General features: G+C 46.3%; 6 protein-coding genes across 6 annotated transcripts; 5 read left to right on the forward strand and 1 right to left on the reverse strand.

Annotated features, from left to right (window-relative positions):
* Positions 1 to 246: 246 nt before the first annotated feature.
* Positions 247 to 2,709, forward strand: DFL_003660 (uncharacterized protein; the record flags this gene model as incomplete). The annotated part of the gene is made up of 2 exons (XM_067632630.1): positions 247 to 1,155; positions 1,216 to 2,709. The coding sequence occupies 2 exons, from the start codon at positions 247 to 249 to the stop codon at positions 2,707 to 2,709; spliced, it is 2,403 nt and encodes an 800-aa protein (XP_067490880.1).
* A 984-nt stretch (positions 2,710 to 3,693) lies between these two features.
* On the forward strand, positions 3,694 to 4,034 carry DFL_003661 (uncharacterized protein; the record flags this gene model as incomplete). The annotated part of the gene is made up of 2 exons (XM_067632631.1): positions 3,694 to 3,901; positions 3,991 to 4,034. 2 exons carry the CDS (start codon positions 3,694 to 3,696, stop codon positions 4,032 to 4,034), a joined length of 252 nt encoding a protein of 83 aa, XP_067490881.1.
* Positions 4,035 to 4,993: 959 nt separating this feature from the next.
* On the forward strand, positions 4,994 to 5,577 carry DFL_003662 (uncharacterized protein; the record flags this gene model as incomplete). Its single annotated transcript, XM_067632632.1, has 2 exons — positions 4,994 to 5,072; positions 5,147 to 5,577. The coding sequence occupies 2 exons, from the start codon at positions 4,994 to 4,996 to the stop codon at positions 5,575 to 5,577; spliced, it is 510 nt and encodes a 169-aa protein (XP_067490882.1).
* Positions 5,578 to 7,556: 1,979 nt separating this feature from the next.
* DFL_003663 (uncharacterized protein) lies at positions 7,557 to 9,845 on the forward strand (the record flags this gene model as incomplete). The annotated part of the gene is made up of 3 exons (XM_067632633.1): positions 7,557 to 7,592; positions 7,655 to 8,142; positions 8,198 to 9,845. The coding sequence occupies 3 exons, from the start codon at positions 7,557 to 7,559 to the stop codon at positions 9,843 to 9,845; spliced, it is 2,172 nt and encodes a 723-aa protein (XP_067490883.1).
* Positions 9,846 to 10,345: 500 nt separating this feature from the next.
* On the forward strand, positions 10,346 to 13,036 carry DFL_003664 (uncharacterized protein; the record flags this gene model as incomplete). The annotated part of the gene is made up of 3 exons (XM_067632634.1): positions 10,346 to 10,853; positions 10,942 to 12,239; positions 12,299 to 13,036. The coding sequence occupies 3 exons, from the start codon at positions 10,346 to 10,348 to the stop codon at positions 13,034 to 13,036; spliced, it is 2,544 nt and encodes an 847-aa protein (XP_067490884.1).
* A 327-nt stretch (positions 13,037 to 13,363) lies between these two features.
* DFL_003665 (uncharacterized protein) lies at positions 13,364 to 13,627 on the reverse strand (the record flags this gene model as incomplete). Its single annotated transcript, XM_067632635.1, has 1 exon — positions 13,364 to 13,627. The coding sequence occupies one exon, from the start codon at positions 13,625 to 13,627 to the stop codon at positions 13,364 to 13,366; it is 264 nt and encodes an 87-aa protein (XP_067490885.1).
* Positions 13,628 to 13,814: the final 187 nt, after the last annotated feature.

The following is a 13,814-nucleotide window of genomic DNA, read 5'->3' on the forward strand; positions in this document are numbered from 1 at the left end:
TACATATCTTAGAATCTTATATTTTTTTTAAAAACTTATAACCAATCCTACCACAAGACAAACAGCTGCGCAACGATTTCCTAACTCCCTAGGTCGGGTCGTCGGCGATTCTTATAAAACAAGGCGTGAACGGACTTACATTCGTTTCCTTCTATTTTGTTATCTTTGCCCATCAATTGTGTTATGTGGTCGTGAAATATTGATACAGTTCCGACTTGCGTGTAGGGCAACATATAGCGGCACAAGATGCTTCTCGGGCGACGTATAGGCGCCAAAGCGCTCACATGGCAAACGACCAGGATACAATCCTCACACCAAGTGCGCCTCCTGGCATCATATAGACCTTCGCTCCCGAAAAATGTCGAAAACAACACTCGAGTAAACACAATCCTGAAAGTACAAAATGCCGTCGCATTAACTTCTTCCAAATTAACATTGGACAGCTTAACGACAGACGACCAGCGGCGAGACTATCTATGGAGCAGAAGAGAGCAGATCCTCAAGATCCTTCCTGGGAGGGAGTGGAAGAAAGTTTTTGCCATTGCCCGGAGACTGTTCGAATACAATTATCTCATCCGGCCGCCACCAGATAAAGAATTTAAGAAGAAAATGCTGGAGAATTCTGGCGACCTATTGATCAAGTTTGAACAAACTCCAATGTGGTTAACGGCTGAAATAAAAATGCTCGAAGGGCGAGATCAGGAGGACAAGCAGGAAACTAAAGAAGGATCGGACATGACGAACTTGCCGGATACAGGGGGGCCAGTCGACAAGCCTGTGCCTGATTCTCTGGCATCTGCTAAGGAGGAGACCTCGATGGATCAAAATACTGCATCTACAACAAATGTGAAGGCTTCCGACCAAGTTCCAGTAATACCTGATACCCAACTGTTCGAAAAGGCGCTGGGGGCAGACGCAGAAGACGTATCCCGGTATCGCAACCTGGTGATATCACCAGAGTCAGAGCCTGCTAAAACACCAGCAACGCCTACCAAGAAAACAATTGAAAAGCCGATCACAAAGTCTTCCGCAAAGCCCACCGAAAAGTCCACCGAAAAGTCCACCGAAAAAGCTGCAGAAAAGCCCACCGACAAATCCGCGGAACGGTTCTTGGAAAAGAAGGCAACGGAGTCTGCAAAAGAAAGAGAGAAAGAGGTAGGCTTCTTGTCCTCGCACTACAATCACTTATAACCACTAAACTAGCTCCTAAATTAGATTTCTCCTATCCAACTAATCTTCCCTGAGTATAAAAAAGTCATTCGTACCAGTGGCAGAGAAGAGGAGGCCACAGTAGAAAAGCTCAACCAGTTGCAAATGCCGGAAGATAAAACCACAGGGGCGTTCGAAATCCTCCAGAAATTGAGCCGAACGCTCACCACCGAAAATGTTCGACCCGATCTAAAACCCGTATTCTACCCTAATCAAGCCGCGTATGCCTTGCTTGCAGAGGCCACGGCGCTCTTGGAAGAAGCCTGCTTTGAATTTGTTAAAAAGAGAGCGCCCTCAGTGACTGCATGGCCGACGTTCGATTGCCCCGAAGCACAAGAATACAAGCGGTGGGTGGACTTGATCATCAAATTAGGTAAAGAGCATTCAAAGGATGGCTTCAAGCTCCCGCCTAAATTTGTTGAAGGCGTGGGTTACGGGGATATAATTCGGAACTCTGCTGCCCATAGGCTCCCAATCCATGCCCCGAAGTTGAGGGAGCTACTCCGTTATTCCCGGTTGTGGATCGAGTCTCTTGATGTCCCTGAGGTGGCCCAGAAATTCGAACGATTAGAACAGTCTGCGGCCGACATGCAGACCGACCTTGAGAATGATTATAGCCCAGTGGTTGACGAAATTCGGGAAGTCTTGTCGAGAATTAAGGATCGATGGGACAACGTCAAGCAACTAGAAGATAAAATATTGGAGATACAAAGATCCATTCGTCTGGAAATGACTGGGATTGAACTTGAGGAGAAGAACATGCAAGATTCACTTCGGAAAGCCCAGGGCATTCGATACGACCGTGGACAAAAGTTTGAAAGACAAGGTTTCCACGATTATGTGCATGGGTCTCTGGTTGAGGCGAACGAAACTAAAGCAGAGGCGGAAGAATTCCCCGAAGAGTGGAGGGAGGATGAAATTATTACCGAAGAACTACCAGTGGAGACGGAAACTGATTCGCCTGCTGCTGAGAATGGAAGGGAAACACCCGCTCTGGAGATACCAAACATCACGGGCGCAGCCCTTTTGAACCGCAAAGAAAACCGCAAAGCGAGACAAGCAGTTGAGGAGACTGGTCGCGCTAATTCAAATAAGACGAAATTGGCACGCGATTATCAAGGCGGTCTCGTTTCTTATGAGAAAGATGCGCTTCCTGATATCGAAGATATCTCGCTCGCCAATTCAAAGCGGCCGGGACAGAAATCCGAGAAAACTAGATCTGAAACAGAGCTTCCGGAAGACCTAGAAACGAAATCTACAAAAGCAAAGGAAATGAATACAGAGGATCAGAAATCCGAAGAAGTGAAAAGAGTAAAGGATGGCCCTCTAGGGGAGCAAATGGGCTCTAAGAAGACAACCCCAAGCGAAGATGAATCGAGGGATCCAAAGAAGGCCAAGGAGATCAGCTTCGAAGGGTCGAATCTGTCTAAGGACTCGGATATAGGGTCATTGAATAATGACCCCGCAAAATGGTACAATCCCTTATCTTGGTTTAGGTGAGCCATTGTATACAGAGCACATAGAGCTTGAGAGTGGAGCTGTGTTATATACCCTGAAATGCGTTTATAGATTGTATATATTAAAGTATCGATAACTCTAGTTTCTTCATGCACATCTAGATTTTGGTTTGTTGTTCAACTTTTCGTAGTTAGTCTCTTTCACGGACGGAGTCATTTGATGGGCTTTATGGCAAAGACTTAAAAGCCGATCATTAATATCGTACTATATCTCCGAGACAGAAAACCCCGTTCTGCAAGTAATTTATGAAGATAACTAGGTCCAGGCTCAAGTGCGTAAGCGTCGTTGATATAGGAAGTATGTAAAAAGCTTATGTCAAATTCCGAACAATTGCGAGTTAATTTAAGGTACCGGTCCATGCAGTCAAGTGTACAACATCAAAGACTCGGTATTCGCCCACAATCCACGGGATTGGTCCAATAATGAATTCATATATGCACTTAGTTGTAATAACGGTTTACATTCTCACGTACATACGATCTCTTAAATTACTTGCGTATATCTACTACGTAGGTATGTATATATTAGGTTATATAAAGCGAACTATCTCTGCTTTTTGGAAGTTAAAATAAATTGATCGAATTCAGTTTGGCTCCGCGAAAAGGTTATCATTCTCATCCACGTCCACAGCCTCCATCTCTTGCCCTTGTTGGCCCTGTGCCTGTGCCTGTTGCATCTGTAATTCTCGAGCCCGGAGCGCTTGCTGTGTGGCTCTCAGCTGGGCTAAACGTGTGGGATCTGTCGCCAAATAATAACGCACCATCCGCACTCAAGGAATTGACTTGCTGGATAGTAAGGGTCCGCGCCAAGTTAGGATCCATTGGTTCAATATTGTTCAGATTACGGGACAGCAAAGCTTGTTCAATTTCTCTGCCCTGCTGCCCCATATTTCCCATCTCCACAAGGTTTCTTGCGGGTTGGTGATCTAAACTCGGATCGTTGAGCGGTTGGTAAATTCAAACGGCAATGGCAACCAAGCTGGTCCAGATGGGGACAAGCGATATTACCAAGAAAGCCGATTTCGACAGTACGCCGGGCACTGTTTCTGCCGCTGACAAGATTCATACCATTCTGACAGCTTGCAGAACGGAAGAGGAATTTTTCCTTCAAAAGGCACAGTCCGGTGGGCCAACCGGTTCGAACGCGGCAATCGATGCCAGCCTCGTTTGGATTGGTTAGTAACACACTCATACCTTTCGCTACACCGGGCTGCTCTGGACCTACGCTGTTACGTTCATGCTAATTCTTTACCAAAATATATAGTGGGCTCCCAGCCACAAGGAACTCTTGACCTCCATAAAGGATAAATACCACCAATTCAGAAATACAGCCCTCGCACCTCCACTTATCCAAAGGTTGACCGGCGATCTCCTTCTAGCAACTGTGAATCAGCTATTTAAGTCCTCAAAGAGATGAACGTTTGTAATATTGCCAAGATCTAACATACCGGTAAGCTATTTGTAATCAGCTACAGAGCATGATGCCAGGGGCGGTCGCTCGAAATGATATCCTAATCAAGGCCAACGCTCTTTGCACAGCTCAGAAGCAGGCTATTGTCGCCTACGGGGGAACGACAACAGGTGGCGCTAATACCTGCGCCGAAGTTCGTAGGTTCAAAATTCTGACGTATCACCCTAGCCCCAGCCTGGATGGTTCTCTATTAACACCGGTCCGGAACATCAACATATCTATAGGGTTATAGCTATGAAGAATTGGAGCCGCATGCCTATTAGGGGCTTAAATATTTGTAGTTAGAACAATATCTATAATTAGAAAATCTAAAATGAATTTCAATTCCTGTTTATTTTTGTGGAATTTTAGGTGTCGAAAGTGCAACCCCTTGGTGCACCGAATTCAAGAAAGACCTCGTCAGAAACAACTTACCGCGGCTCACATGTTGCAGGGTTAAGGATGTCGCTCACATGTTGCAAGGTTCAGGATGTCGGCGTGCTCTTGACACCTCGATATGGCAGCCAAGTGAGCCGGAAACTTTCGCCCTGACAGGTTATCGTTTACGAGATCCGGCCTCTCAGCCCCAGATTTTCAACCCCAGATTTTCGAAGTTAGTTAGATGGAGGGAGCTCACCTTATTCGGTACCTCCGGAGGTAGAGCTTCGCGGATTGCGTATGTGCTGCTTATATTTCCATCCATAAAACTTCAACATATCCTTTGAGCTCGATGGTTAGTCTCCATTATATTCAGATCTGGACTCAGCTGGCCACCCTTGTACACAACACAATATTTACAACGAGACTTTCACAAAAAATGTCGTCGACTTCGCCCCCAGTTCCAACGTCAGCAATTGTAAACTGCGTCGTAAACATGGTTCTTTTGGGGCTTAACGGTAAGACGAAATCCCGCGATTACTACCTTCTTCTTACATCGACGTTTCCTAAGTTTTGTGTACTTTTTATATAGCCTATAAAATGCTGTTCGACCCTCTCAGTGCTCTCTCGGACCCTCTCTACCCATATTTTGTCAAGATCTTCCGCCTGCCAAATTTCGCTATTCGGACACAGACCAATGAATCTGGGGTTGAAGAACCAATTCTAGATCCATTCACAATGCAACTTACCACGGTTATCGCTATCCTCTGTGCTCATTCCGCAGTTTTGTATGCCGTCATGTTGCTCAACAGGCAGTGGGAGTATATCTATATGACAGTCTTGTCCAAGGCAGTCGGGATTGTTGGAGTTGGCGTTATAGCTTGGACTCTATTCCCCGAACGGGCGAGTCCACCTATTGCCTTGTTTGTAGTTTGGGACAGTATGTGCGTACTACACTTGTGGTATGTTCTCGGAACGGCGAAAGGAAGTTCAAAGGGTATGGCAAAGGGAAAGTCAGCTTGAGGGTACACAATATATAAAACAGCTTCTGCGAAGGAGAAGAATTGAGAGTAAATTGAATATATATAAATCGAGTCTCGTTCCTTCTTGTATATGTTAATCACGGTCTTGCCCAGAAACTTTCCCTTAAAATCTCTGAATACAATAACACGTTCCCTCTCATTCGTCTGAATAAACTAAATAGGCACATAACCCAACTCCCACCGCCCTGGGAAGTCTCCATCGTATGGATCGTATACCTCCAACAGCCCATTCGAACATTGCCGGTCATTTGGTTCCGGATCGCTGCTGCTTCCTACACGGATGATACCACATTGTCTAGGGGCTATCTCGTCATCTTCCCTACGAACATAATATGCTACACAATTCCAGGTGTGGAAACAGATGTTACAGCATTCTTGAATGTCGGTAGTCGGAAACCCAAAGTGCTGAAAGGTCGCATATCGGTCTTTCCAGTCCCCACTCCAGTCAGGACGCAAAAAATATGGATCAGTGGTTCGACAGACGCCACTGTTGCCGTTGATGTTCTTTGAGTTACGGTCCGAGTGCTTGTCTATATTGATGTCAATAATCGAGAAACGTGTGATGCTATACATGATGAAATAACGTACAGATATTTCGGCCGTGTACCCAAGCAAGCAAGTGCATGCACTTGATAACCGACCTGGGTCACCAGTGCAGGACGAAGCCCAAGTTGGTAGCGCCTGACGGGGAGCAAGTGGAACACCGGTGATGGGACTAGGGCCTCTAGTTTCAATTTCTGGAACATCTTGCTTCTTCTTATTCGGCGCGATATAGGGTGCTCCCTTGCGCGTGATATATTCGACGGGTTTACCACTTGGTGAAAAAACGGCAAATACGGTCCGAATCGCAGTGACAATTATAGTACTACAAAATTTTAAATCAGATGCTTGCTTCACAGAGATATATGGTAGCATAGATAGCCCAGAGATATCGAGATCGAGGGGAACAACTAACGTTGGTACTGGTGTAATCACTGGGCGAGTCGTGGTGAGATACCGGCTACAATACGGCCACGCTGGCACAGTTCCTCTAATCTGACAAAGGCAATTTTCTGCATTGCAAATTGAGACTGCCTTTGTAGACGATAGAAAGAGAGTAGCAATTATAAATATTGTCAGCCTTCCAATCATGTTGGAGTTAACTAGGCCGAGAGTATGATAGAGCAACCCAACAGGAAATTCCCAAGACAAGAGCTAAGAAAGCTTGAGCAGCCAAGTAGTCCTCAATTCCCCACAATTGGTATCGGGAATGGTCCATTTTATAATTCGCTATCATGTCGGTTTTACTGGGAGGGTGCAGGATTTAATCCCGATTGCTCCATTATAATAACGGCAGACTTTGACTTATTACTAATTGATAAAAGATATAAAACTCGCATCCGGTCTGATACTATCAGACTATTGCAGACCAACAAACAGTCTAGGTGCTCTAGTTTTGTGTAATCATTAACTGCTCACTTTAGGGTTCAGCAGCAGGCCATAAAGCCACTGGTCTTCGGCATGTTCTTATCCTTGATGTCTCACGTAAAAGAAGTTCTAATAGGTCAAAGTTCGGGTATATTGCATAAGAGAACGATGCAAGAAAATACATTTTGTGATACCGGATTTATATTAATATTCGCTCTTCGCCGTCTATGAAACCGGGTCGCGGGTTCGAACATTCGCCTCGAGACAAGCGGTGAGGTCTGTTATATAGTGCTGTCGTGAATTAATTTTTAAAGTGAGGTTAATGTGTTGTCGTGTTGTGGGACGAAGGGTGTTTGTCGCCTTGGCCCACCCAGGCAAAACCGCCTTGCAATCAATCGCAAGCGTCCTCAACCACACCGACGCGTTCGAGTTCGAGCTTCAGCGTCGACGACCAAACTATTCTTACCTGCCACTACTGTTCAGCGCCTAACAACTTAGCCACAATCTCCCTTACAGTCCTTCAGCGGCCTTGGTCGCTACTTCGTCGCAACAATGGTGGGACCTGGATTTCGTGACGACCACATTCTCGTAAGATAATTCTAAGCTTCCCCTCCAGCTCCAACAAAGAATATCGTTAACTTTTTCTATAGTTGATTGCGCCTGGGTCAAGAATAACATTGGCTCAATTAGGCCTACCTGAGTCTTTTACACCTGCAAAACTGCGATTCCCGACGCGGATGTTCCCTGGATTGGAGGAGGGGCAATATTTACCAAATAAAGTCCATGAGCTTAAGGAAGGAGAAGAGATGCTGCTTCGCAATGGCGAGGTCATGACAGCAGGACCGAATGGAAAGCCAATCAAGAAGCGAAAAGTCGATTCAGCCTCGAAATCAAGCACGACGACCCAGACAGCAGCAAAATCCGCCGATAGCAAAGGCGACACCACCATGGCCGATGCCACGGATGATCGCGAGGAGAACGAAGGCGAAGGAGGAGATGAGGATGAGAAAATGGACGGAACGAAAGAGGAGGGGACAAATTCGAAACTGTTCTATGAAGATGATGAGGATGAGGAAGGGGCTGTATGGTGCCTAGACCAGGGCCGTATTGTTAACTGGGAAGCTTTCTTTGCTTTATTGTAGGTTGCCCACAATGATATAGCGCGCCGACTCAATCTGACCTTTGAAATCTAGGCTACATATTCACGAGACGCTCAACCCAACCTTTCACACACCCATTCTCATGGTTTCGCAACCCTGTTGGACCTGCACCGACAAAGAGAGAATCTGCCAGTTCATCTTCGAAAAGCTCAAGACGCCAGGTTTCGGGATGATGGACGCTGCAGCCGCGATAAATGCGGCTTACAACGTCCAGCACTCTCTTGTCATTGATGTCGGTTATGAGAAAACCGATATTACCGCCCTGATAGATTGGAATATTCAGGAAGTCAACCGAACAACTATTCCGTTTGGAGGGAACTCGATGAATAAGCACCTCCAAAAGCTACTACCAGAATTGACAGAAGATGAAATTGATCAGTTGAAGCGGAGCAATATCTGTGAAATACTCCCGCCTGGAGTTCCTATTCCTGGGGAGGAAGATACCGACAGGGATACAGTTGTGCGACCAGTCGAGCCTACGACAATCGGGATGGGTGGCGTCGCACAACCCAAGGCGTTAGATGAGGAAGGAAATGAAGAGGAAGAAGAGGGAGTTACGAACATCGCTGCAATTGTCGCTAGTGGTAAAACACAAGAGTATCTGGCTAAGAAAGAGAAAGAAAAAGCGGATAGGAAAGCAGGGCTCGCCGCTGGTGAAAAGAGACTCCCTAACTATAAAAGGGAAAACAATTCGTTCTTCTATGTTGAGAAAATTCAAAATTCCGTTATCGAGAGCGGTAAAACCGATCATCCAACTGAGATACCCGATGGTGAACGAATGGACGTTGACGTTGCCCCTCCTACAGCCGAAGAGCCAAAACCTGCTGAAGAGGCTTCTACCACTAGTGGAGTCGATGGCCCTCTACCGGCCTCCTCTACTGAAGAGAAGCGGCCTGACACGGAGGGTGCGAAGGTTGTACCTGATGTAGAAGCAAACAAATCAGGACCATCTCTGATGGAATCCATGTTTTCGGCCACAAAGGAGGACGACGATGCCAAACGAGCCCAAGAAAAGGCCCTGCGAAGGGAGGAGAAAAAGAGACAGGAAGCAGCTCAATCTGGCGAGAAGCGAAAAGAAATCGAAGTTGGTACTGAGCGATTCAAGGCGGCGGAGGGTGGTATTTTGGAAGCTATTGCCGATGCTGCACATCGGGTGGTCAGTAGCGCTGATAACTACAATTTGCGCTCCGAATGCTGGAATTCTGTCATCATTGCAGGTGGCGGTTGTCGTGTCAAGGGCTTTAAAGACGCCCTTCTCAACACCATAGTTACCAAGTACCAAGTTTCGCCCTCGTCCGGAACCATATTCACGTCTGAGCTCCCTTCTAACATTCCCACGCCATCTGGAACTGGCACGAATACCCCCCAACCGACTGCATTCAACTCACAACAACCGAACGCCCTCCTGCTGCAAGCTGCGGCTAATAACGCAGCGCTCGCCGCTGCAGGCCAACACCATTTATCCATCCCTCAGCCTAACCAAGGCCCTACCTCGATCAAAGTCGCAAAGATCCCAGAATACTTTCCTGAGTGGAAAGATCATGGATTCGATGAGTGCATGTTTCTCGGCGCACAGCTAGGCGCTAAGATTTACTTTGTCACAGATCAAGGAGCTAGTAAAGGATTTGTCACCCGTGCAGACTACAACTCCCAAGGACCTCAAGCCATCCACAATATTTAGCGAACTTGTATTCGGCGAGACGGTTTCTTTTCCGCCAGAACTCTTCAGCGAGACACATCCAATTGGATCTCAAGGCTTAGGAGATGGGGGAAAGGTAGCATATCCGCTATAGCTGCTGGGAAGAAGAGGAAAACTGAGGAGAGACGATCGATTGCGCTTCGAGAACTACCTTCTCGTGCGGTCAAGAGGCAGAAGCTTTCGCATACGAATGTATGATATAATAATTGTGTTGGGGTGTTCCTTTCTTCTACAGCGAAGACTTGTATCTCTTTAGCCGCCACGGAATCAAGAACCTAATGGTAATGACATGGAGGCTTCTGTTCATGGCCCTTTAGATAGAACAAATATTAGAGATCATAGGGATAGGCGGGTGGTGTAGAGTCGACAAACCTAAATTTTCACACTCCATGCTGTTCGTCATGTGTTGGCGCTAACTTTAAAATTTATGCATCGTGTAAGCTTGAGTGCTTCGTAGAAACCGTACCTAATATAACATCACAATGTCGCGTCCAAAGACTCCCTCTCGGAATACGACCAATTTGAATTCGCCTTCGAAGGGTTCGTCGCCGACTCACATATCGCAACTTCTCACCATCCGATCCTCAATATCACAAACTGTCTCTGGCAAAACTGTGCGCCGGGTTACACTCCATCCATCAATATACAACCTTCTATCACTTTCTGTCACCAGTCCGCAGCATAACAATCTCGTTGAGCTCAAGGTCGATGACTCTACAACTTCGGTTATCGCGGTAGCTTGGTCTGGAAGTCAAGGTGGTGATCCCAAATGCATTCAAATCCCGACTTCTGTAGGCGATGATCTAAGAGATCTGGCACGAGAGGCGCAAGTCAACTTGGACTTTTCTGAAAAGTCTAAGTCAAAAGTGGAGGTCAAGAAGTATTTGGGGTTAATAGGGTATGTTGGAACTGTGGAGATAGAAGATCTTCTGCAGCAGGTCCCGGCGGGTGATAGTGAAGGATGGAAATACTACTTGGAGCACTATCTTAGTAAGTTGATTCTCTCGAGAATATTAATTTATTAATGATTGTAGGAAGGTAAAAGCATGATGTTTACTAACGGATTTATTTTTCATAGTTGATGTAAGATACGTAAGTGAAGGCATGATATTCTCATGCGATTATAAGGGATCATCGATATCCTTGAGAGTCAAATATGTGTCTCCTAGCGAAAGACCATTTAGCGGGTACGGGAGCTCAGCAAACTCGCTCGAAGGCAGATTAGGTGGACTGAGTATAAAGGAGACCCGAGTCTACGAATTCGATAAATCTTCGATTGTGGCATTCAAGGGATTGAAAGATGGACCCGCACCATCTACACCTCGACCAAAAGCGGTGGTGTCAATAACACCCCGTAAACTATCCAAAGCTCAAGTGCCAGAAGCTCCTCGAGAAGTAAAATCATTCCCTATCACCAAGTCATCGTCAATCGGTGGCCTTGAGCGTCAATTGGAAATTTTGCGAACACACATCGCATCCTCGCTACTTCATTTCAAACGATTCACTCGCAGCAATCTTACGCCCCCGCTTGGGATATTACTCTATGGTCCACCCGGCACAGGGAAAACAATGCTTCTCAGAGGTATAGCAACCGAGGCCGGTGCGAACAACTACATCATTGACTCCTCTCTCATTGGAAAATTTCTAGGCGAGAGCGAGGCTAGCATTCGTAAAGTTTTCGCGGAGGCAAAGAAACCCGTGGATGGAAAGAATCGAAGTATCATTTTCATCGATGAAATCGACGCCTTTGCGCCAAAACGAGGGGGTACGGATACCACCAGCGATTCAAGATTGGTGACAACGCTTCTTACGGAAATGGATGCGCTGGCTGCTGTTAGTGAAGACGACGGAGAAGAAAGTAGCAGGGTGATAGTCATAGCGGCAACAAATCGGCCTAACGGAATTGATCCGGCATTAAGGAGACCAGGGAGGTTCGATCTCGAGATCGAGATCCCAATACCAGATGCCAAATCGCGGTTGGAGATTTTGAAACTATTGTTGAAGGACGTGGAGACAGAATTCGACAAGTCGGTTGACGGAGGGCATATCACTAGCTGGGCGAATAGAGCTCATGGGTTTGTTGGAGCGGATCTCGAGACGGTAGTGAAGAAGGCAGCAACAAGGAGTGTACATCGCTCTCTGAAGCAGAAAGAGGAGGGGACATCATTATTCCCGGGGTTCTTTCTAGACGAAGTCGAAGTTAGCGAAAGCTCCTTGTCGATATCAGCAGACGACTTTGAGACAGCCTTAAAAGAAACAAAACCCTCCGCGATAAAGGACATCGTGCTTGAGCTTCCGGAAACAAAATGGACAGATATTGGTGGTCAGAAAGATGTCAAGCAGAAATTGAAAGAGGCTGTTGAGTGGCCACTTCGAGTAAGTTCACACAATTTAGTTCCTGAACCATAAAATATTCTAACGAGTCTCGAAAACAGCATCCAGAGGTTTTCCAACGACTAGGCGGACAACCTCGCAAAGGATTGTTACTTTACGGACCCCCGGGTTGCTCTAAAACTCTAACGGCTAAAGCACTTGCAACTGAAGCAGGGCTAAATTTTATAGCCGTCAAGGGCCCCGAATTGCTTAATAAATACGTTGGAGAATCTGAACGCGCTGTTCGAGAACTTTTTCGGAAAGCTAGAGCTGCAAGTCCTTCTATCGTATTTTTCGACGAAGTCGATGCATTAGGCCTCAGTCGAGAAGGGGAAGGAAATAGCGGTGGTGGGAACAGCACCGGTGTACTGACGGCATTGCTGAATGAGATGGATGGTATTGAGGAGCTAGGAAACGTCATGATCCTAGCAGCGACGAATAAACCAGAGGTTATTGATCCGGCACTTCTAAGACCAGGCCGGTTGGATTATATTCTCTACGTTGGTCCCCCGGATCTAGTATCGAGAACAGAGATCCTAAATATCAAATTCCGAAAGATGAAACTCGGCGAGGATGTCGATATTCAAGTTCTGGCTGGGAAGACGGACGGATATTCTGGCGCCGATTTGGTCAAGATTTGCGATGAGGCGGTTTTAGCGGCCATGAGAGAGGACCTAGAGATTGACAGTGTTAAGTGGAGGCACTTTGAAGAGGCTCTTAGAGGAGTAAAGAGCGTCATCACGATGGAGATGATTAGAAGGTATGAGGGCTGGACTGTAGGAGGGGTGAAGAAAGTTTGAGACTAAAGTCACCAATATGTCATGCCTGGATCTCATCTCGTGATTCCGGTTTATTTATTCGCCACCGGTATACCACCTTGGAGCCGTTTTCTTCTAGATCTATAGACCGTGTCTAGGTTAATATAGGAAGAGAGCGATATAATTATTTCAAAACAAGAGAAATATTGGGGAAATCTTGATTGAGCCGGAAACTTTATCTAGCATGCTAGCAATCTTCTAGAAGATCCTTTATTATTTGGTCGGCTCTTCTTATACATAGGACGAACCAAGTCTGAATACAGAGAAATTGTCAAACATTATTTAATTCATCATAGTAGAATTTTTGGTTCAAGTAGACAGGTTGGATTCAACTGAGCCATGCTCCTGCTCGTAATACTCAGATTGATCCTCAGAATACTCCGAAACATCTGAATCCTCGCTTTCCGACTCAAAATCAACATTTTCGAGACCTGGAAGTGAATTGGGATTGTCGAGAAAGGCCTTGAGCGCCTGGGAGCGCTCCTGCTCGTCTTCGATCTCAAAGATGTCCAAGAGTTTCATTCCCGCAATTGGCCACGGGTCTTCTTGCTGGATAGGGTTCGTCGCCCTCATTGACGAAAAGAATCTTCCGGAATTTTTCGATACGGCCCTTGACGAAAAAGTACATCTCAGTGTTCGAGTGGCCATGATATATGATCCTGAGGGCGGAAAGATCAACATCGAATCGGAGAGTCAGGTAGTTCAGATCCTCTGCTCGAATGCAGTATGAGATGAAGTTCTCCCCAGTAGCCATTTCTTC

Source organism: Arthrobotrys flagrans, assembly GCF_004000055.1.
Source record: "Arthrobotrys flagrans strain CBS H-5679 chromosome Unknown unitig_0, whole genome shotgun sequence".
Taxonomy (NCBI): domain Eukaryota; kingdom Fungi; phylum Ascomycota; class Orbiliomycetes; order Orbiliales; family Orbiliaceae; genus Arthrobotrys; species Arthrobotrys flagrans.